The 21582-nt window shown below is 39.1% G+C and overlaps 2 protein-coding genes across 2 annotated transcripts; both read right to left on the bottom strand.

The window, feature by feature from the left end:
• Positions 1 to 1331: 1331 nt before the first annotated feature.
• lck (LCK proto-oncogene, Src family tyrosine kinase) lies at positions 1332 to 17331 on the bottom strand. Its single transcript, XM_034675577.1, has 13 exons — positions 17161 to 17331; positions 15544 to 15656; positions 14906 to 14960; positions 13973 to 14063; positions 12812 to 12910; positions 12560 to 12663; positions 10755 to 10904; positions 10511 to 10663; positions 8744 to 8923; positions 6096 to 6172; positions 2423 to 2576; positions 2093 to 2224; positions 1332 to 1968 (listed from the first exon to the last, which is right to left on the bottom strand). Exons 2-13 carry the CDS (start codon positions 15649 to 15651, stop codon positions 1772 to 1774), a joined length of 1500 nt encoding a protein of 499 aa, XP_034531468.1. The 5' UTR covers positions 15652 to 15656; positions 17161 to 17331; the 3' UTR covers positions 1332 to 1771.
• A 1692-nt stretch (positions 17332 to 19023) lies between these two features.
• On the bottom strand, positions 19024 to 21480 carry fam167b (family with sequence similarity 167 member B). The gene is made up of 2 exons (XM_034675582.1): positions 21052 to 21480; positions 19024 to 20518 (listed from the first exon to the last, which is right to left on the bottom strand). The coding sequence occupies exons 1-2, from the start codon at positions 21349 to 21351 to the stop codon at positions 20255 to 20257; spliced, it is 564 nt and encodes a 187-aa protein (XP_034531473.1). The 5' UTR covers positions 21352 to 21480; the 3' UTR covers positions 19024 to 20254.
• Between the last annotated feature and the right edge of the window lie 102 nt (positions 21481 to 21582).

The following is a 21582-nucleotide window of genomic DNA, read 5'->3' as shown; positions in this document are numbered from 1 at the left end:
GTGAATCACAAGCTTTTAAATGTTTGCATCATTCCACAGTTTAATCCAAAATTAAATTTGATAAAAGATAAGATAAGATATTACTTTATTGATCCCCGGGGGGGAAATTCCGTTGTTACAGCAACCCATACATAAGTACAATTAAGAAAGAAGTTTCAATAAATAAAAATAAAAATAAAATAAAATAAAATAAAATAAAATAAAATAAGTAAAATTAAAGCTAGAATACAATTTAGATATATACAATGTTACAATGGAATTTAAATTAGATAGAAGTAATTACAGGCAGTATTAAAAAAAATCAGTTGAAAATGCAGTATAGGATGAGCCTAAACTGTATAAAATGCAAAAAAAGTGCCCTCTGGAGGCCCCTCAAATGTATAGAACATAAAAAAGTGCCCTCTGAATGCCCTTCAAATGTATAGAACATAAAGAAGTGCCCTCAGGATGCCCTTCAAATGTATAAAAAACAGAAAAAAGTGCTCTCTGGATGCCCCTCAGATGATTAGTAAAAAAAGTGCCCTTTGGATGCCCATCGAATGTATAATACATAAAAAAGTGCTTGCTGGATGCTCATAGAGTGCATAAAATGCAAAGAAATGCCCTCTGCATGCCCCCTTAAATGTGTAAAGCATAAAAAAGTGCCTTTAAGATGCCCCACCAATGTGTAGAATTTAGAAAAATGCCTTCTGGCTGCACCTCAAATGTATGAAATGTTAAAAAGTTCCCTCTGGATGTCCTTCAAATTTATACAACTTTTAAAAAGTGCTCTCTTGATACTCTTTCAAGGAGTTCAATGTAAAAGAAAAGTGGCCTCCGGATGCCCTTGTAGTTAATTATGGTATGTTATGTCATGTTAATTAGGTAATATAATCAATTACTTTAGAAATAAATAAATAGTTGTCTGTTTACTTTTTCTTTATTCATTTTCCATCACAATTGGGCACAAAAATATTTAACATGATGCATGAAATAAGTTTTAGGTGCTAAAAAAATGACCCCTCCAGACCCCCATCTCTTTTATCTCTGCATCAATACATTTAAATTCACTCTAAACTGTGAGTACAAGGGTTTGTTTTCACCCCTGCCCCCCAAACAGCCTGAGTATGCCTCTGGAGAAGTAGGCTATCATTAGAAGGTAATGGAATTACAATCATCGTATTTTGAATGGTTCCTTGTGCATCAGATTTAAAATGAGTGTACTTTAGTTTTGGTGTGAACTAACTTGACTGGCTTAACTTAACATACATTTCTATGTTTCTAGGTGCATAACATGAAAGTACAGTGTGACGGTATAAGGGTGAATGAAAAGAAAAAATGAAGTACTAATAGTAAGAGGTACATCTTTATTACATTTAACAAAGAAAAGTGATTAGTAAATGACTTGCATTATATTTATTATACCCGAGGGATGAAACATAGTTTGACAGTATGAACATATTAAAAATCAACACCAAAGAGCAGCTGCTTGTTCAGCCACATCTCAAGTTCCCAGTTACCTCAAGCATCATGATAGCCCTCCTTTCTGCCGTGTGGTCCAGCTGTTACAAGAGTTACAGGTCCACAGTTTTAAATTACATTGTATCATTTCAATAAGCTTACTTGAGAAGAAGGCTGATGCAGAAACAAAGTATTCTTACCTGGAAGAATCTTAGCATGTACTGTATCAAAGTAAAGGCATTTAATGTCCAACAACAAAACAAAATACAGCATCTATCTCAACAGGCTGCACCTTTTTTGAGTTTATTTATGGTGATCTGCTCTTTCAGGGCTATTCCTGGTACTGCCTCTCTGTGGCAGTGAAGAAATCCTCCAGAACGCTCCTCAGGTACTCAAAGGTAGGCCTATCTTCAGGGTTTTCCCTCCAGCACAAACACATGATGTTATAAAGCCCCTCTGAGCAGTTTTCTGGTCGTGGCATTCTGTAGCTCCTCTCAAGGTTCTGGATTACCTCTGGGTTGGACATACCTGAACACAGGATTAAATGTTGAAAACCAGTCAATGGATATGATTTTTTTTTCAGCAGACACATTCTCTGCTGGACTTGCAATTTGATGATAAGGTAGTATCAGTGTGGGCAATGAGTATTTACCAGGGTAAGGTATACGTCCGTATGTCACAATTTCTGTCAGAAGGATCCCAAATGACCACACATCCGATTTTATAGAAAAGGTGCCAAAGTTAATGGCCTCTGGAGCGGTCCATTTGATGGGGAACTTTGCACCTATGCACACAAGAAGAAACTTGAGTTGTCAAAATGAAATACAAAAAATTATCCAATTTCCTTTAAAATCTTTCCAGTACAAATTAATTCAATGAACAAATGCCTAACAAGAACATAAATGGGATTCTGTACGCCGCACAGTTTATCCTGTAAAAAGATTAATGGGCCAGATAGAACTGATATGAGTACTCTTTTTACCCTCTCTCGCTGTGTATTCGTTGTCCTCAATCAGTCGTGCCAGTCCAAAGTCAGCAATCTTACAGATGAGTTCATGAGACACCAGGATATTGGCAGCTCTCAGGTCTCGATGAATATAATTTCTCTGCTCAATAAAGGCCATTCCATCAGCAACCTGCAGGTGGCAGCATACCATCAGACATGCACCATACACGATGTAGATTTAGTACATTCAAGAGTAAAAACATGACTATGAAGGACCTGTGCATGTGTTAACACTGTGTTAATCTGTGTGTGTTGGGCAGATGAACAGAAGAATTCCTAAAACAGGGTGTATGCCACTTCCCCAGGTCAGTTCCTTTTTACCTCTGTACTCCACCCAGGTACGCTGCTGTGCCTCTGCTTCCTGAAGCTAAGAGCTACAGCCCTGATTCTGTACCTCACAACAGACTGGCTGATCATTCTAGCGAATATGTCTTTGATTCAGAATCAGAATCAGAAGCTTTTATTGTCATTGTAGTGCCACAACAAAATTAATATTGACACTCAAATCAAATGATGCACTCACGGACAAAAACAAATACACACATTCAATAAAGACAAGACATACCATAAAATCAATTTAAAAGGTAAAGTGTTGCAGTGTAATAAATAAATATATAAAAAGTGTCTATGTGCATCAAAGTGCGCAGTGTAGACTAGCAGCGATAAACCTTGTTTGTTTTTTGTTTATTGAGTGTGATGATGACTGTGAAAGATACTGTGTCTCTTAGTCTGGTTCGGGGTTTGGCAGTTCTGAGGCATCTGCCAGATGGTAACAGTTCAAAGAAGGGGTGACCAGGGTGGGGGGGTCTGAAATGATGTGTTTTGCTCTGTTGGTGTAGCATGAGGTGGCGAGTTTGTCCAGAGGGGTCAGGGGACAGCCATTGGTCTGCAGAAAAGATTCTCCAGCAGCTTGCTCTCAACCAAACATGAGTCATTTCCTCATTGGAACACCTCAGAGGAACTGTGGTGCTACATTTCATGTATGGGGCAAAGATGCGTGAGATATCTGAATCAGTAAAACCCCAATACATTTCTCAGAATTCATCATCTGGAACTATACCTTTTAAGAGTCTGAGTTGTGGGTGTCAGTGTTTGTGTGTTCAGAATTCTAACCCTCTCTATTTTGCTGGGTCAGTGGTGTATATTTCAGACATCTATCACATAGGTCCCATTGGCCCAGGGTCTTGTCAGACACGTGAGATGTACATAAGACGTGACTGTGTTTCAAATACTTCCACCGTTGTCATGACTGCCAACTCAGGGAACATAACACCTCTTTTGACTCTTTGCTCCATTTATTTGCTGTTTGGGTCAATTTGAAATTTAAACCATTATATGTGGTAAAGTTTCATACCAACTTTAATTGCCTTTAGCTAACATATTAGAGTTAAATCTTTCACTCCCCTGATCACATACAGGACAATATTTATTTTGAGCAGTGAACAGAGGTCATCAACAGGTCATCAATCACTTTAGTTTTAATGGTCATCACACAATTGTTTCTGGCATAGCCCGTTAACCTCAAAGTCAGAGTATACATAAGAAAACTGTTTTCAAAACATTGTTGTCTAGAGTATGTAAACCACAAAGCTCTGTCAAACTCTATCTCTCTGCACAAAGCCCTAAGGTGTCAGCGAAATATCCTGTTCACGAATCCTTTCACCTGTCTCTTGAAGTTGAAACTTCAGTTTGTCTTCCTGTGGTGGCGTTTTCCATCCCCACACCCTCAAAACATGTAAGTCAAACTTCCTATTCTGACATGCAACAGTCTAAGTAGTAGAGATCCGGATGAAATTTGATATTTTTGGAAAAAATCTTAAAGGTGCTGTGAGGAACTTTTGTTTTGTATTGATTCTGGCGCCCCCCTTGTAGACAAAGTGATGCCTCTTATCTCTTGTCCTACACATGCAAAAGTAGTGTTTTCAACAAAAACCTCATCCTGTTGTCTTTTAACAGCCAACTTTATCAGGCAATGTGATTATTTTCTATGAAAACAGTCAAATAAAGGCTGCTTCTGAAGCAAGATGTCCATCATCTGGTCTGACACCTACCTCCTCCGGGTGGTTTCAGGCATTAAAAATGACAACAGAGAAGGTGTCAGTGTTGCTGCTGATGGTCTTGTTTGCTATTGAAGGTCATAAAGAGCATCAGTATCATTTTTAGTCTGTTTCTCAGCCAGTTCAAAACTCCTCACAGGGCCTTTAATCACTCATAAAGGTTGATACCACTCTCATTTCTGCACAGTAATTATGTAGCGTCACTTGCCATTTAACTTAGCTTTAAGACTGGGAATAGAGTGGCGCAGCTAGCTAGCCCTGGCTCTGTCCTAGTACTTAAGTTTAAGTTAGTAGCCGGGTAATAAGCTTTGCATCAGGGTCTATTCCACCCTGTGGGGATTCTATACCCCATAACTACCTGCTAACCATACATTGCCCCTTACTTAACATTTTCTGAACTGTTAACAACAGAATAAATCAGGCATATAAACATTGAAATCTCCAACAGTATTTTTCCACCGAATAACATTTTTTTAAAATGTGTTAATGAGTGAGTTTGATTTGGGTTATGTGCTAAACTAAGCTAAGCTAAGCTAGGCTAGGGTAAGCTCAGCTAAGCTAATTGTCTAGTGGTTATATCTTAAAACTCAAAAGACAGGTTGAAAACAAGCAGCCAATGCAGAAGTGTTTAAAACTGCAGTTCCTTGAGTGTCCACTTGAGGCTGGCACCGGGAGTACCAGAAACCACAGACACAACAATTCGAAAAAGCTGTTATTTACAGCAGAAATAAACATGTTTACAGCCTGGTACAACAAAACGAGTTTTGTCTGAATAGCTTATTTCTCATATTGCAGCAGTTTAGAAGATGTTAAGATTACAAGTTTTCCATTATGAGAGGCACAGCTGACTTGATTGACAGGCGAGAACACTGTAGCTGTTGGCGAGGAGGCTCAAAGCCCGCCTCTTTACCTCACACTAGCTCAACAGAAGTAATACAGTTCAGCATTTTCAATGTGGCTCCTGCTTACAATTGGCATCAAAACAGCGCTTCAGAAACAGATGGGTGACGTCACAGATACTACGTCCATTAATCATACAGTCTTTGGTTGAAAAGTGATTTTTTTTTTTTTATCAAAAGCATAACAAAAAGACTAAAACTTACTGTTACAATGTTTAAATCTAATCTAACTTTTCCTATAAAAAACTGATACTTGCTTTTGGCTTTTCATTTTGTGAAGTCTTGTGAACTTTTACCAATTCAAGTTTATGTTGAGAAAACATGAACTGTTAACTGTTATTAACCGTAAACAGTAATTATCACTTTGGCACAGCATTACACTGTGGAATGATCAAAGCCAGCAAGACTAATTCAGAACAATAATCAGGAAATAGGCATCACATGATAAGTTTCAGTCTTTGCCCGCTATGATTTTGGCTGTCTGAGTCAGCACCTTGTGGAGTAGATACAACTTTGGCTGCCACTTGCATGCCGGTCCTGTTATAAGATAGGTGTTATAGCAATTTTGAAGCTTGTGTGAAAAGTGCTCGGACCACCCAATGTTGGGGATTAAATGAAAGGGAATCTGGTATTTGTAATGACAGGGGTACAGAGGTGAGAGCAGACACATTGATAGTTAAAGTGATGACTTGCCTGAGATGCCATGTCTATCAGAGTGTTCATTGGCAAATTGCTTCCTTCTGGTGTTTTCAGGTAATCCACTAAGCTACCTGTGAAAATGAGAATAGAGTTACACCTTGTTAGAAAATCAACCCTGTCATCCTTACTTGTTGAAAAATATGAACTCAACAAAACCTAAAATCCTGCTTTGCCCTGAAGATTGATGATATTTCCCCGTGCTATTAACACTTATTGCTCATAATAAAAATAGACAGAGATGGACCAGAATAACAGCTCAATCAGGGAACATCAGACTACAAGGGAAGTACACAGAGCATCAGTCAACATGATGCATGGTTTCCGACAGTTGACTTTCTGTTGAATTTGATTACAAAGAACAATACGTCTGCACACCAGTCAACCAAGTCAAACCAAAGGAAATACTTTAAGAGGAATGACCGTGCCAGGAAAGAGGAGGCCTTTGCTCCTCTGCTTAAGTCCGGAAGAGTGCTTTTGAAGTCTGAGAGCCAGAGGAACGCTCTTTGTCAAGGTCACAAAGGGAAGCTGGGATAACACGCCTGTTATTTTCCATCTTTGTTGTCTTCAGTAATAAAACAGGACAAACTGAAAAGACGGGAACTCCAAGCCATCCTTTCTCTTGATAACAGAGGCTGTGATTGTGTCCTGTCCACACGTGGATCCCAGACAAAGAGACAGCCTCATGGAGGGCCACTGCTGGTGGTTTACAGGCCACACATGCACCACTGCACAAAGGCACTCTAGTCAATGCAGCTGGATGGTGGCTGCTGTGTTAGTGACTGCATCTTTTTGTACATTTTGTGATTGTTCTTCTCAGTGAATAAGAATTACAAAGAATCATGGGCTAAAAAGAAAACTGCATAGTATCACTTCCATATGGCTGCTGCATTTTGATATTGAGTGTGGATTGTTGAGGTTGGTTTGCAGCTTACACTGCGTTTCTACCACATAACTCGTGCTGTGTTGTAATTTGTAGAAATGAAACTTGTGTTTTGTTATTCAAGAAGGCAGGGAGGGGAGGAAGATCAATTTGAAAGGTGCTGAACACACTGCCATTGTTGAAGACTGTTTACTACCATGACCTTATAGCATTCAGGTATTTGTGTCCATGTAACTGTGAGCGTCTGTGAATGCAAGTGCGTAATACATACACTGGAAAGACGCCAGGTCTAATCAGGAGTGAACAATAAACCAGTGAGTCACCCTCTCCTATTTTAACACCCCCTTGTCCTGGATGGACCAGGAGAGACTTCCCCTCTGTGAGTAAACACCAGAAGCCTGTCTGGAGAGGTTCTGGAAAAGAAGTGAAAGTTCATGTTTGCTTTGAAATATTTTAGTGGAGTGGTGAATACAGAAGGGTCATGAGGAGAAGCTGAAAATAGCCTATCAGAGGGCAGGCCACTTCAGCAGGGTAACATGCTTTGAGAGGCCGGGCTCATGACTTAGCTCCCTTATTTAGTTTCATACCGCTGCTTTCATCTACTATCACAAGAGACGGTTATACTGTAAAGTTCAAGTAATGTGGATCTTTTATTTTATTTCTTATGAAACACAAATAAATAGGAGGGCAGCTGTGGTTGTGTGAGCAGTGGGTAATTCAAAAGAACCACTGAGGTGGAACAAAAGTGTGAAAACAGCATGATCCAGTATTTTGTTGAAGCTTGTGCTCTGGCAAACAGAGACTGATAACAGATCAACATGTTTGATCCTGAACATCTCTGGCATTGACTGTAAACATCTTCTTTGTGTTTGCTCCAGGCACTGAGCTTACCATGACTCTTTCTTTGGTGTTCAAGGTAACAGAGCAACGGCTCAAGGAAGTGGTTGTTTCTGACAGGTTAAGACATGTTTTATGTGATGAAACTAAACTGCAATAAGCTGGTGTGATTACACAAGTGTTAGTTTGTGACGTCTCTCTAAATGATCATCCATTTCATGGACATACCCATGGACTAGGTCTTCCTTTTCATTCAGTGATGTTTGAAATTCCCTTTTGACTGTTTGTGTTATTAACAAATTCCTAGTGTAGGTGACACAGATCTTGAGCAGTGGTGTCCTGTTGGATTAGATAAAACATTACAAATTGCCGTCTCAGTTGCCCTTTCATTGGAAAATGCATGAAAATGTGCTCTCTGGATGCCCCACAGATATATAAAATGGAAAAAAGGCTCTTTAGATGCCCCTCAAATGTCCAAAACGTAAAGTAAGGGCCCTCTGGATGAACTATTGAATTTAATAAATAACCTCTGGATGCCCTTACGGTAAGTAAATTGTTAAAAAAGTGTCCTCAGGGTTCCTCTTCATTGGATTGAATGCACAATAGTGCCCTTGGGATGTCCCACCAGTGAATTAAATGAAAAAACTGATGTCTGATTGCCTTTGTACTATATTATGTTATGTTAATTATATAAAATAATCAATGACATAGATATATATCAATAGTACTGTGTTTTCCTTTATCATAATTCAATTTCCACCACTATTGGTCACAAAAATATTCACCACAATGCAGGGAATTAACTGTTAGATACTCAAATTTTTCAAGGGGAAGACCCTCAGACTTGAGAAGCTGGTGCCCTTTTTGTGTTTTGCTCCTGCCCCTCAAACAACCTGAGTACGCCACTTTGAGTATTTCTACCTACCATTCTCCATGTACTCTGTGACGATATAGATTGGCTCCTGGGTAACAACAGCAAAGAGGCGCACAAGGCGTGGATGCTGCAGGTTCTTCATCATGTTGGCCTCTGCCAGAAAAGCTTCCACCGTCATTGTGCCTATCTTCAGGTTCTTAATCGCCACTTTTCTGTCGTTGTTATAGATACCTGAAAATAGACACACACATTACTGGATTTCTTAAAAGTATTAATTCAAACAAGGCACTACTGCCTTGCTGGCAGCTCTCTTGAAGCTGTTTCAAGATATACATGTCAACAATTAGCAGCAGAATGAAAGCAAGCTTTCAATGGCTAACTAGCATTTAATACAAACTAAGCAAAGGTTGAAAGTGATATTCTTAGTTTTGCTGCTATTTACTTGAGTAGTCAAAGTATTAGATGCTTATTAGACATGTCAAAAACTGAGTATAGTTCATCTTGGGGGACACAAGTCAAGAGCTGTGAGACACTTGAAACATTTAGAGGCATCTGCAAAGGATCTTGAATATCTCTACAGTGCTGATGTCAGTGGCAATCCAGCAAATGGTCTAAAAGCTATTCAACTACAAACTGATGATTCAAACCATGTGTTGTTGCTAGCATATATGGAACCAACCAACAGAAATTGAAAGCATGTTTTGAATTAATTATAAAAAAAGTATTGAATGTGACACTAAACCGGAGATGCTTTTATGTCAATTTGTTTGAGTTTGACGATGGCATTGCCGTGAGTTATGGTTATATGCTGAACTAACAACAGTTTCACATGACTGTCACTCAAACAGGATCTCATTCCAGCTCTGGAACAATTACATTCACTTATGTTATGTCAAGCAAATCGTGTCAACAAGTTTTGTATCCAGTCATACCCCACATCGAGGGTTGCGCACAGTAAACTAAGCTTGGAATGTCAGTAAAAAATGAAGGTCACAGTTCAAAGCATTCCTCCATCTGTTGTATCTGCAGTTGAAATCTTCTCACCGTCATTGATGGTTGACGCTTATTTTCATTTCCGAAAGAAAAAAAAACATTACACAGCACATGACTGTCACTCCCATTATTCATTCTCTAAGTTTGTTCTTGAACCAGTGTTTGTATGAGGACAGAGAAACAAACGCAGTGCCCAGAATACATGCATGAAGATTCGATAAATAGATAGAGGCTGTGAAAAGAGGGCAAGTTTCATGGTTGGCAGTGTTTAGTGCTAACAGTGTTGTGTTTGGGATGTTATATTGTGCTGGCATTTGAGGATGGAAAATAAGAGCGGATGTGAAGATCCAGTGGGATAATTGTGGCTCAGATTATTCCAGCTGATACTCTTGTGATCAAAATATTTAACTTAATACTCTACAATGACAAAAGACATCAAAGCAAGTACTTTAAATACAATATGCCTTAAACCTGTGACCTTAGTGAAAAGATAGCTTCTTGTAGTTTCAGTGGTGTAGTATAACAGAAATAATACTTCCAGTTAACCAGCTTATACAAGCCTACAATTAAGGTTGTATAGGGGAAGCTGTTCTGCATACACAACAGGAAAAACTGTTAAAACGCTGTGCAGCAGACACAAAGTCAAACCTACAATGTGAGAGAGGAACTTGGTTTTGTAAATGTGCTGTATCTTTGTAAAAAAAGTTCCAACTTGAATGTTGATAAAGCTTCAGTGGTTGCATTGGATTTAATAAATCAATGATGTCACATATTCATAAACCATGTGAATATTAACATTCTTTTTTGATCTTCTCCGTCACTTACCCATCCAGACTTCTCCAAATTGTCCTGCTCCAAGTCTGCGCTCCAGTTTCAGAGACTCACGAGGAATCTCCCACTCATCCTGCCACCAAGGCTTCTGTGGTGCCCTCGATTGGCAAGGCTTCAACAGCTTTGTGCACAATCCATCTGCATCTCCTGGATGACAGAGAGAGAAAGACTAGGATAAAATGATTCCAGGGAACATTTTCATAGTAATATGTAATCCTGATTAAGAGGCTGTACGCACGTGAGTGATGCTGCACAAGCTCTTTCAGTGAGTTGAAGGATATCTTGGCTGTGATGTAGAAGCCTCCATTGTCCATGTTGCGGATTCTGTAGTGCTTGACTCCTTCGCCAGTGTTGTGGTCCAAGTCCCTGATTGATAAGGAGTATGACCCTGGAACATTGAAGGGAAAGAGAAGATTTCATTTCATGTGCTCAACAAATGCAACATTTTTCTAGTTTTATTGTAAAACTTTAATTGATACCACACATCCTTGGGGGCTAGCATTTTACTGTTTGTGCCCTTTTTCTGACAGAAAAAATAATAAATGGAACATGCATGTAGAACATGCAAGACTTAACATTTTGCAGTAAAGCAAAAGTGATACTAAAGGAAGATGAAGGGAGTTGGGGAACAGGAAGGGGGCTGTATCTTGTGTCTTGTGCTTGCAACACTGCCAGAAAGAGATGGGCTGTTTTCGAAACCGCCTACTATACAAGCAGTATGTACTGATTTGGCCAAAATGTAGTATGTGGTATGCAGTATGTGAACAAGAGAAATATCTGCAGTGTGCCAAAACTACTCGGATGTCGTACTGATTTGGGAAAATTTCTCAGTATGGCTCAATCTCAATGTCCACACTCACTGACTATGAGGTGCGTTCTTGCTAAGTCCACGAGGGCTTAGGGTTGTCTTACTGTCAAATCTTCAAGTGTGTGAGGGATCTCTTGCAGTCTTTTTGAGCCCTTTATGCCCCCTTTCCGTCAGTGGGCATTTTTGCAGACTTAGCATAAGGGAATTGTCCATAGTTCATAGCATTGTGACGTGAAACACGGGATTCCCAGAAAAGCCCTCAAGCATGGATGGGTAAACAAATGTGTGACATGACATTTTAAAAAGAGAGACGGTAAACAAGAAGAAGGATGAAAGGTACAACCAATGTTGGTGTAAAAAAAAAGTTTGTCTGTAAGTATAAATGTAGAAAACAGTCTTAATTATATGTTTATAGTTATATTTTTAGCCTATATATTTTAAATGTTGTGGTTAAGCAGTATGTACGGTAAGAGTCTGGATCACATGGCAGTTAGTCCATCCCTTCAGTGCCTTGAATTTGAGGAAGTAAAAATTGTGCAATGAAAATTCCCAATGCCGCTAAAGTGAGCTACATGACGTCATACAGGTAACGTGAGGAGTCGCAAAGTGCTGTCCCATTCCCAGTTCTATGGTTTTGAGCCCTTATAGCCGCCTACCCTCAATCCAGGTGACGTCAATTAAGTCAAGTAGGGCTCAGGGCTTAGGGTTCAGGGAGGACATTGAGATTGGGCCTATGCTGAGGCCCAGTCTCCCTCACGTACTGTTTCACACAATGCACAGCGCTAACGTTATGCTTCTTCTTTTTTCCGTATATAACGGGGGTCAACTCCATATAAACCACTTCTTAACTTTTAACTCATAAGTGATGCTAAAGAAGGAGTTTTGCTTTCAGCTTGGCCGTTGTTTACTTCTGCTTTCCAAAACTGGAAATCTAGCAATGTCTGGCCCAGCATACTGCAGAACAGATCCAACAGAGCAGTCATAAGACATACAACCTTCAGACACAGTATGCGGTACGCACTGCATTACTGCATCATAGGTAGTATCTAGCAGGCGGTTTTCAAAAACAGCCACTTCCTGGATTCTACAGCAAGTATACTGATGTTTAAAAATGCGACTCGGAGCACCTCTAAACCAATATACCAGACCATACCCAGATACACTGCTGAAAAACAACCGTGTGAAATATGAACGTAGTGTGTTAAATGTATAATACGACTGAAAGATGATTTCACCTGGGGTTGTCTCGCTCTCTCGAATCAGGAAGGAGCCCTGTGTATTCCCAGGAGCGAGAAGGAGCCTCATCGCTTCATTTCTAGAAATGTTCTTAAAGAACCACCTGCAGTACAAACACAAAGCATGCTTCACCCTGTGAGCTAACCACTTCCCTTCCCTCAGGGACACATTTTGCACCATATAAAACTGTGCTGAGGCTGGGTAACATGGAGGTGAGAGATGTATGATATCATGTTTCTTGTATGACGTACGTTTCAGTCTCCACCGTGGTCATTGCAACAAAGTTGTATGGGATGTAACCCTGCTGGCCTGTGGTGAGAGACTCGGCCAAATACCACTCTGGATCATCCCTGGGTGTTAGAAAAGATGAGTGAGTTTACATGTCGGTGATGTCTCATAGCAGTCTAGACTTTCTTGGATGAATGGTTGCACCTCAAGACAGCACTTTCAATAAAACCCCCACAGGCAAGGAGTTGCTTTGCAATTTAAAGGAACACACATTTAGCATTGAAATATCTTATTAAATATTTTGGAAAAAAAACTGAACATGAGACCGTAATGAGGAGAGACCAGCTCAATAAAACTAACCCAATACATTGTGAACTTATTTTTTAACCTCATTTCTTTGACTTAACCATTCATTAAAAGTTGCATTCAGTGTCTTTTCTTTGTATTAGTTCAGTGTCATGTGAGTAGAACACAACACTCTTGAATATAAATGTGCATATATTAAAGGTTTGTAGACCTGCAAACAGATATCATTTAAATCAAAAGATTTCAGTCAACCAAAACAAAAACAAAGAAAGACAAAATAAAAAATGATGTGTTTAAGTGTGTACCTTAAATGTACATTTCCCTATTTTTCATAACGATGCTTCAAAATTTCTAAAACAAATCACATCTTATGATCTCAAAATGTCTTGAAATTGAAAAATTAAACCAAAGTAACAAATCTGCCCCTTAATATTTTAAAATTTCACAGCCATTTTTTTATCATCAAAAATACATACATTGCAGCAATTTTCCTAACAGGTAGTTTTGTGTTGCTTAGCAAATGCATTCATGAACCTCTATATCTTGTATCTGTATGTTACAGAGGAACAGGTTTTTTTTTTCAAACCTATTTAGACTCATCATGAAGCTACATTTTTTATATTCTTTAGGACTGTTTTAAATACTTTTAACAGTAAAGAAAGAGAAGAAACATCTAGCCTGATCTGGGGCGTGACGACGCAACAAGTCCCCCAGTCAGAAATGTGATTGCATGTTTGAGTGTCAGACCACTATAGCTCACATTAGAGATCCAAGCTATGTTCTTGAAGTTGCAGGTGATAGTAAATACAACGAGTGAGTATGGTCAGAAATGCAAAATTTCAACAACAAGTTGAAGGATATAATAGTCAGCAGCTTACTTGTTGAGGATCTTGAGTTTGTCTCCCTTCTCAAAGCCCAGGTCCCCATCATGGTTGGGTTCATAACTGTATATTGCCACCACAAGGTTGTCTGCAAGAGAAGGTGAAATACATTAAAGGCGTTGTTCAAAAATGTAACGGTTGAAGCAGAGGAAAGGCTCAATTATTTGCTGGGTTTTTAAGTTCCTTTTGGTTGGATATATTGAATAGTGAATGCTATAGACGATGGTAATGGAAAAGAAAAAGAGAGATGGTTGCATATATTGATAACTTACTGTCTTCCATCAATAGTGTGTGACACCAGAAGGAGTTATTGGAAGTTCCAGCCATAAGGATTAGATTATTTTATTTTTTTTAAATAAATACTGCAGGAAATAAAAAGCAGATGCTCTTAGGGAAGTTGAAGCGCAAGTGGCATCATGAGGGGCTTATAGGTGTTATGGTGACTTAGAGGTGTTACTTAAAAATGGTGTAATCAATTTCCTTGCGTAAGAAATAAATACAGCATAATAGTTCATGGATTTTGTTTCACAATCATTTTTAAATACTGACACAATATAATATAAATTATAAGGAAAATTTGAGATGTTCCAAAAAAAAGTAATAAAAAAATCAATCAGTCAATGTTGTGAGTGTAAAATATATAATGCATACTAGGATAATTTAAGCTAAGCTAAATTGATATACGCCTGCTGAGTTATGCTTTAAACTTTGACAATCAGAATTAAGCGATTAAGCAATTAATTAAGAAAGACCATTTGCAGAATCAAATTTAAATTGACTTAAGTTAAAGGGAAAAAATAAGATTTTAGGTAGTACTCCCCTATGTACAATTTAAATTTTGATAGAGCAATTCAGACACTTATCGTAAGTGCACGAACTGCTCCTTTAACACTGACAAACAAATATAGAAGACAAATAGAATCTTGTCACCTGGTAAAGGAGATGTAGGAGGTGAATGCTGTGATGGGATCAGCTGGTCTGTGTACTGTGGAGAAAAGAAAGATCAGACCTGCATCTGAATAACAATACAAGATTGGGAAAAAGCAGGCACTATTAAATGTCCCATTCTCAGTCAAATAAATGAACCATTCTGTTTTATTACCTAGATATCATTTGCTGGTGGAGCTTGCATTTTAGATGTATTGTGGTTCTCACAGGTGGTTTACTCCTTTATTTTTAATCTAATGGGACATCTAGCTATAAACAGGAAACAACAACACTGAGTGGAGAATTACACTTCCATTTAATCGCCCATACAGAACTTCCCTCGCAGTTATAAAACCAATCCTGACTCCATTACACAACTGCATTTCATAATGTTCTTCCTAATGGCTTTGTAATTAAATCATCATGATAGGAATTGTGAAGGCCCATGTGATGCTGACACCCCCTCATTTTTAACAGTGTGTGTTTGTCCTTTAAGTGGTCATTCACATTCAACCACAGAAGCAACCAGAACCCATTCATGTCAGACTCAGACGCTCATTCATTTACTACTGACACATGTGCCTGTACGAATTAATAAAAACACACATATGACAGCACAAAAAAAGTGCATCAAAACTTACTGGATTGCATGACTGGGGAGGTATGGGACAGCTGCAGTGTTCACAGATTTCATCCAAGTTCTCGATCCAGTCCCCGTCTGAATAGTCCGAACTGCAGTTACATCCCATCTTTTCTGCAAAATAAAGAATCAGTTTATTTTTAAAAGGTATTCTACGGGAAAATCATGTTAAAAAAATAATGATTCATAATGATTTCTATAATGGTATCTTTTAAAATCTTTTTTTTTTTTTTTTTACCAACATCTTGGTTAGGTATAATCTTCTTGAATTAACTTTTAGTCCACTTTTTGAACATAATAAGCTGCTGTTTGAGTTACATGATATCTTTTTTTTAAAAATTCAGCTTCATTTTCTATGACAACAACAGGAGATGCAAAAAGTTTCATTTTCCTGCTCTAATTGAACATGACTGAGGGCCTTGCCTTAAAATGGAGGCTCAGTGGTGAAACTCTGAACCCAACAGATGTAAAAGCTGTCACAGCATACACACTTTAAACACTTCATAAACATTTGTAACACACAAAAATCTTTGCAGAATTGTTACCAATGACTAAATGGTTACACAGAGACATATCACAGGCCTTAAGAGTGAAAACCAAGCTCTTGAAAACAGTAAAAATACTAATCTCGTATAATCTTAAATCTGCACGTGTTCTGCATTGAGGTTTACTGTGGTGCACTGAACAAACCAGCTTTCTCAAGCTCACTTAGCTCCCACTGGAGCTCTCATGGAACAGGGTCAGTGGGCTAATCACAGCGTCCGTCTGTCCCAAAGGTTCAAAGCCGTGAGAAAAATCTGGGGACGCCTGACCCGGCAATAACAACCCACCACTGTACTGAGACCCTGAGGAACCAATAACAGCAGGATCACTGGGGTATGAGGAGTTTTCTTTATTTTTCAATGATCATCACTCCTACGCCTAATGGCCAGCTCTCAGGGAGTCACACAGAGTCAGCATTTTCCATTGAGGGGCTGCCCTCTTCTTTTTATGAACTACTGCTGAAGGCCTCTCCAAAAGAATACTAATGATTGTTATCGTTTGCAAAGTATTATGAGTATGGTGGAAATGAGGTCTGCAAGAGTCACTCGGGACATTTGGCATTTTTAATTAACTGGCTGAAGTATGTGGGTTACTATATCTTTTAAAACTTTCTCTTTTAAAAAAGGCACTGAAGAAAAAATATACTTTACAAATACAAATTAATTTAAAAATAAACCAAAATGTATAATTATCTAAAATTGTATTTTATTTTGTATTCAATGATGAAACACTCAATTGTTCTCATCTCATTTTCTTTTCATACTGACCTTATATACAAGTGACAGTGAAAACCCCAACATCTTTAAAAGCCTTAAAAAATAAATTTTAAAAATAATATATGGACACATTATTAGTACTTTAAGCTAACTGGCTGATATTTTGTCCATTACAAGAAGTTGATTATATAAATAAGTCATAAAATCCCACCAACATTAAATAACCTCTCTGGTTTACATCGCACGGCATATAAGACACATGTAATTACAAGGTAATTAACATTTTCTATCTATCCTTAACCACAGTCTTTTCTTATACAACATTTTGATCCTACGTCTCGATGAAGTTTGAAACTTACCTCTCTAGATATGAAATGTCTCTTCAAGCATCCAATAATATCAGATTTTAAGTTCCGCCATAGAAATGTTCCTCACTGAATAGGCAGTCTTCATAAAGAGGCTGTGAAGATCATCATTTGCTGCTCTTATCATAACCAACTCAGTGCTGCAATGCTGATGTGTGACTGTACACAACAATACGCAAACACACAGTTTTTAGAGGAGCTGAGGTAAGCGACCCACTGAGTTTCCTGTCGTTGAAAGGTTGAGGGTTGCTCTGTCGGCTTCTAACAGGTGCTTCACTATGCAGCTGCATGTGAGCAGGGGAAGCGTTACAGGCTCCATCGTAAAGGGGGTCAGGACAGCACCTTTTCCCAATGTGGGAGCCGAGATGCAAATGTTCCAATACAGTTCCAAGTCAGTGGTGAGCTTATATTTGTATGAATATGTGCCATTTCTGTGTATACCATCTGCATGTTGGTAACTTTTGAGGTAGTGTCAGAGGGGAAAAATGAACAAATCTCAGTCAATTGATGACCCTTAAACTTCTGTGTTAAATGGGGTGTACAACATGCACACATTTAACCCTGAGTGGAGACATGAATAAATCAAGCCTGTGCTGTCGTGTCTTCAACCTGTGGGCCACATTGCTGCTCTTGTGGTGAACGGCTGCCGCTAAGGAGTGTGCACTGGCAGGAAGTCAGTCCAAACATTACAGGAAGTGCACAGAGAAGTATACTCAGAAGACTGCCAAAGCATAGATTAAGTGTCACTTGCAATGAAACCACATTAGCTCACTCTTTTTTTCCATTAACATAAGCATGAGTTTGTCAATCTAGAAGGGTGGTTGCAGTAGTTTTCACTTTTTTTCTGTATGTTGATGTTGATGTACTGTATGTTATATGTTTCAATAAAAGAAAATAGACACATTCACTCCTATTTAACTAGTTTCTGAAGCCAGAATCAACAAAGTCTTCATGTATAGTGAAATTTCACCATCTTTTCACAAGGGTATTCCTAGTTTCCCCACTACCACAGCTGTTAGTACCTCCTAACGAGGTTGGAAATCACATTCTATTACGCAGTCAAATATAGATACAATCAACATGCATCAAGTTTTCCAACCCTCCTACCACCAGCTCCACAATGCAGGTGCTGGCCTCCTTCAAGCGTGCAAGTGCAGCATGTTTTTTTTGTTTGTTTTTTTGGCTCATAGAGACTATCATACAGTCTTAAAACCAAATTAAATATTAGTTTAATATTAAAACAAACTGAGAATACATTGGAGAATACACTCCTCTATCAGCCTCTGCTCATATGACATGTGGCATGATGTGGGGAAAAGGTCGAAGGAAAGTATCTTCAGGGCAGGGCTGAATAGCATGAGAAAGACAAGTCGGCAGTGCTTCATGATAAAAGCTTTCGCTGGATAAAGCCTGGTCGTACAATACCTTGACCTCTTAGCATTCTCCTCATGATATTCATTTCAACTTTAAAAGTCTGACAGCACACAAGAGGTCACACATGTCCTGGAGTATGTCATATTGTGATCATCCCAGCACTTGCTTTCATTTCACACAGTGACCGCACTCTGCCAAGGCATATTTGGTTTCTTGTTTGACTAATCATGTCGAACAATGTCTGGGTTTCTGCACATCCACTCTAAGGCCTCATTCATATGTTTAAATTTTACACCAGGTCATGAATGTCTCATGGACAAAAAATAAGAGACTATTGTGAATGGTGGCTTCTAGACTGGAGACAGATAACAAGGAGGAACGTGATGGAGTATTGGTGACCTTTGGTCTCAATATCATGAGACTGACAGCTTTGACAAAAACCCAGAACTCGTGTCTCTATACATCATTTTAATGCCAATCAAATAAAGGTGGTGACACAGATAGTCTCTTTAATATTGTTTTTTTTATATGCTGTTGACATTTAAAGGCATTTTTCATTCTCACTTGTAACACATACATTAAATTTAAAGTAGCATTGTTATACAACCTGCATAGAGTAACAATAAAGCTTATAGGTTTTTGTTTTTGCCATATAGTGTTTTTACAATAAATGTAAAACATCACTCGCCAAATATGTTGTATTCCTTCTATCATTACTTCAGTAAGGTTAAATAATAAACCATTTAACCTGTCTTGCAATTGCCCACTAATAAGAATCAAAATACACTTGGTCACTTTCCAGCCATATATGGTTAATCTGTGCTCTGTGGCATCTGAACAGGGTAATGGAAAACAGAAGGCATCAGGCATTGCCTCCTGGGTCCTGTCACTGCAGTGACAAGGCTAAGGAGATATTTTTGGTTTATAAAGAAGAGGCGTAAAAAATGCCAGTGTGAAACCACACTTCAGGGACAGTCAGAAAACATTGCCTTATCAAAGCAATAATCAGCTGTAAATTTCCGCAGTAGGCTACATTTTCTTAATCTGGCTGGACAAGGTGCGATCTCAATATTTTATCATACATTTCAGATTTACTTGTAATATAAAGGTGATCTCTAAGGATGGAAGAATGTCTCCTTGCAGCCGCACATTGTCAGATGTGACCAGTTGAATCAGAATGTAGCCTAACAAGATTAAATATGTGTTTAATGCTACAAAGATGGATCAGACTTCTTGGTTCTTGTCTTGTTCATTGATTTATCCTGCAGCCTTCCTCTCTAGTTCCTGACCCCTTGTTTTGAGCCTCCCATAATGTAATAAGCTGTGTAGTTGTGTGAAAAGCTCCCCAAATCTGATGTGAGCTCCTCCATTTTTTTTTTTTTACTGCTGATTCAAGATAGTAAACTTATTGCCCATTTACATGTTTTCATCAGCATCTCTACTCCACTATGTGAAAGAAACAGTCAGCAAACGAGAAGAGTAGGTTAAGTTCAGTCCAGCAGCAGGGTGTGTTGATACTGGTCCGCTCACCAAAGCTTCCTTGTTTATTTCAAGCCAACGTGCATGTCAAAGGAGTTGTTTTTGTTTGCACCCAGCACACAAGTGGCCAAGAGTCACTTTTCATTATAGTGCCGAAATACCCTGAGCAGAGAAATAAAGCCTCATAATATGCATGTATACAGAGGAGGTGATACGAATATCCTTCCTTGAGGTCTTAACACAAGGAGAATCGCCTGGAGTTAATGTTCATCTTGGTGACACCCAGGTGCTTGAGTGGCGTGGACAGGGCAAAGGCGGCCTTCATGGGGATATCACACAGCAGGTCAGACTCCTCATCGCACTCCTCCAGCTCATACGTTGCATCGTCCAGCATCTCCTTGTGGCGGTGGCACACCTGCTCTATCTTCAGTCGGTGGATCTCCCCACGCAGGTGAATCAGCTGACGGGCCAGATGGTTGTCCTGAACCTGCATCTCCCTCTGAAGAGCAGGAGCAGAGAATGGTGGGGTTGAAAAAAATCAGTAAGACACCAGAAAATATTTTGAGGTTTGGATTTTGATTGCTCCTTATTCACATATATGTTTGTTTATCTTCTTATACAAGTGTTCAGAAAATTGGCATGTGGGATATCAGGGCTGCAGCCTGTTGGAAACACAGACTTGACATTGTTTCACAAACTGTTTGCCAGGACTACTGAGGTCATTGAACTGGGCGCTTTATGGGGGAGCAAAGTGAGGATGATTCCAAAGACATAAAGAATCCTAGAATATTTGCCGTAATGAAGTGGTGGAGAACAATGTGATAAAGTGGCCAAAATTCCTTAGGGTGCCCTTGCTGTGCACGTCAAACATTCATTGACAGCAGATAACTTATACCTGAATACCTTCCCAAAAGGTGAAGCTGAAAGATTGGCATCTATAACACACATATGGGGGACAGGGGACTTTGCAAACTGTTTTATTTTAAGAGGTAACTTTAATGATACGACATTACAAGTTCAGAGGTAACTTACCAGCTCCTTCCTCAGAAACTCCAAAGCGTCATCAATAGTGTCAAAACCACAAATGTTGCTCACAACCACCTCTGAGCTCTCATTTCTCAAAGTCGCAGGAATGGAATCAGCTTCTCCTCCAGATCCCGGACTGTCAGCGGAATAACTTTCTTTCCACGATCGACTCTGGACCCGCTCCTGCCACTCCAGATAGGACGGTCTGCGGGTCTGTAACTTCAGCTTCTCTGTAAGTGCTTTCACGCTGTCCAGGTCCTCTGTCTCTCCTTCAGAGGAATCCCCTCCAAACTCTTTAAAATCCATCGGCGAAGTGATGAAAAGCAGTCCTTGGAAATGCGCCTATAGTTGGATCTGTGGATTGGCAGCTGAGTCTTGAGAGCGCAACAGGTCCTCACCTCCTTTATATGGATATGACACGCAGTGACCGCCCATCTTGCAGAGGACACAGAGGCTGGATATTAATTTACTCTTTATGACAGAAAGATGTCCAAATTCATCTTGTCGCTTAAGTTGCTATACATTGAATTCATTTGC

This window comes from Notolabrus celidotus, chromosome 22 (genome assembly GCF_009762535.1).
Source record: "Notolabrus celidotus isolate fNotCel1 chromosome 22, fNotCel1.pri, whole genome shotgun sequence".
Classification (NCBI taxonomy): domain Eukaryota; kingdom Metazoa; phylum Chordata; class Actinopteri; order Labriformes; family Labridae; genus Notolabrus; species Notolabrus celidotus.
Note: the sequence above shows the minus strand (reverse complement) of the source record. Positions and strands in the feature narration are given on the sequence as shown.

Excerpts from the sequence above, each read along its gene's own strand:
- lck (XM_034675577.1), bottom strand. The coding sequence starts at position 15,651 with ATGGGATGTAACTGCAGTTCGGACTATTCAGACGGGGACTGGATCGAG. Across the intron at positions 14,064-14,905 it reads TCCTACATCTCCTTTACCAG|ACAACCTTGTGGTGGCAATA; the intron begins GTGACAAGATTC and ends CTTCTCTTGCAG. Across the intron at positions 12,664-12,811 it reads ACCACGGTGGAGACTGAAAC|GTGGTTCTTTAAGAACATTT; the intron begins GTACGTCATACA and ends TTTGTACTGCAG.
- fam167b (XM_034675582.1), bottom strand. The coding sequence starts at position 21,351 with ATGGATTTTAAAGAGTTTGGAGGGGATTCCTCTGAAGGAGAGACAGAG. Across the intron at positions 20,519-21,051 it reads AGTTTCTGAGGAAGGAGCTG|AGGGAGATGCAGGTTCAGGA; the intron begins GTAAGTTACCTC and ends CCTGCTCTTCAG.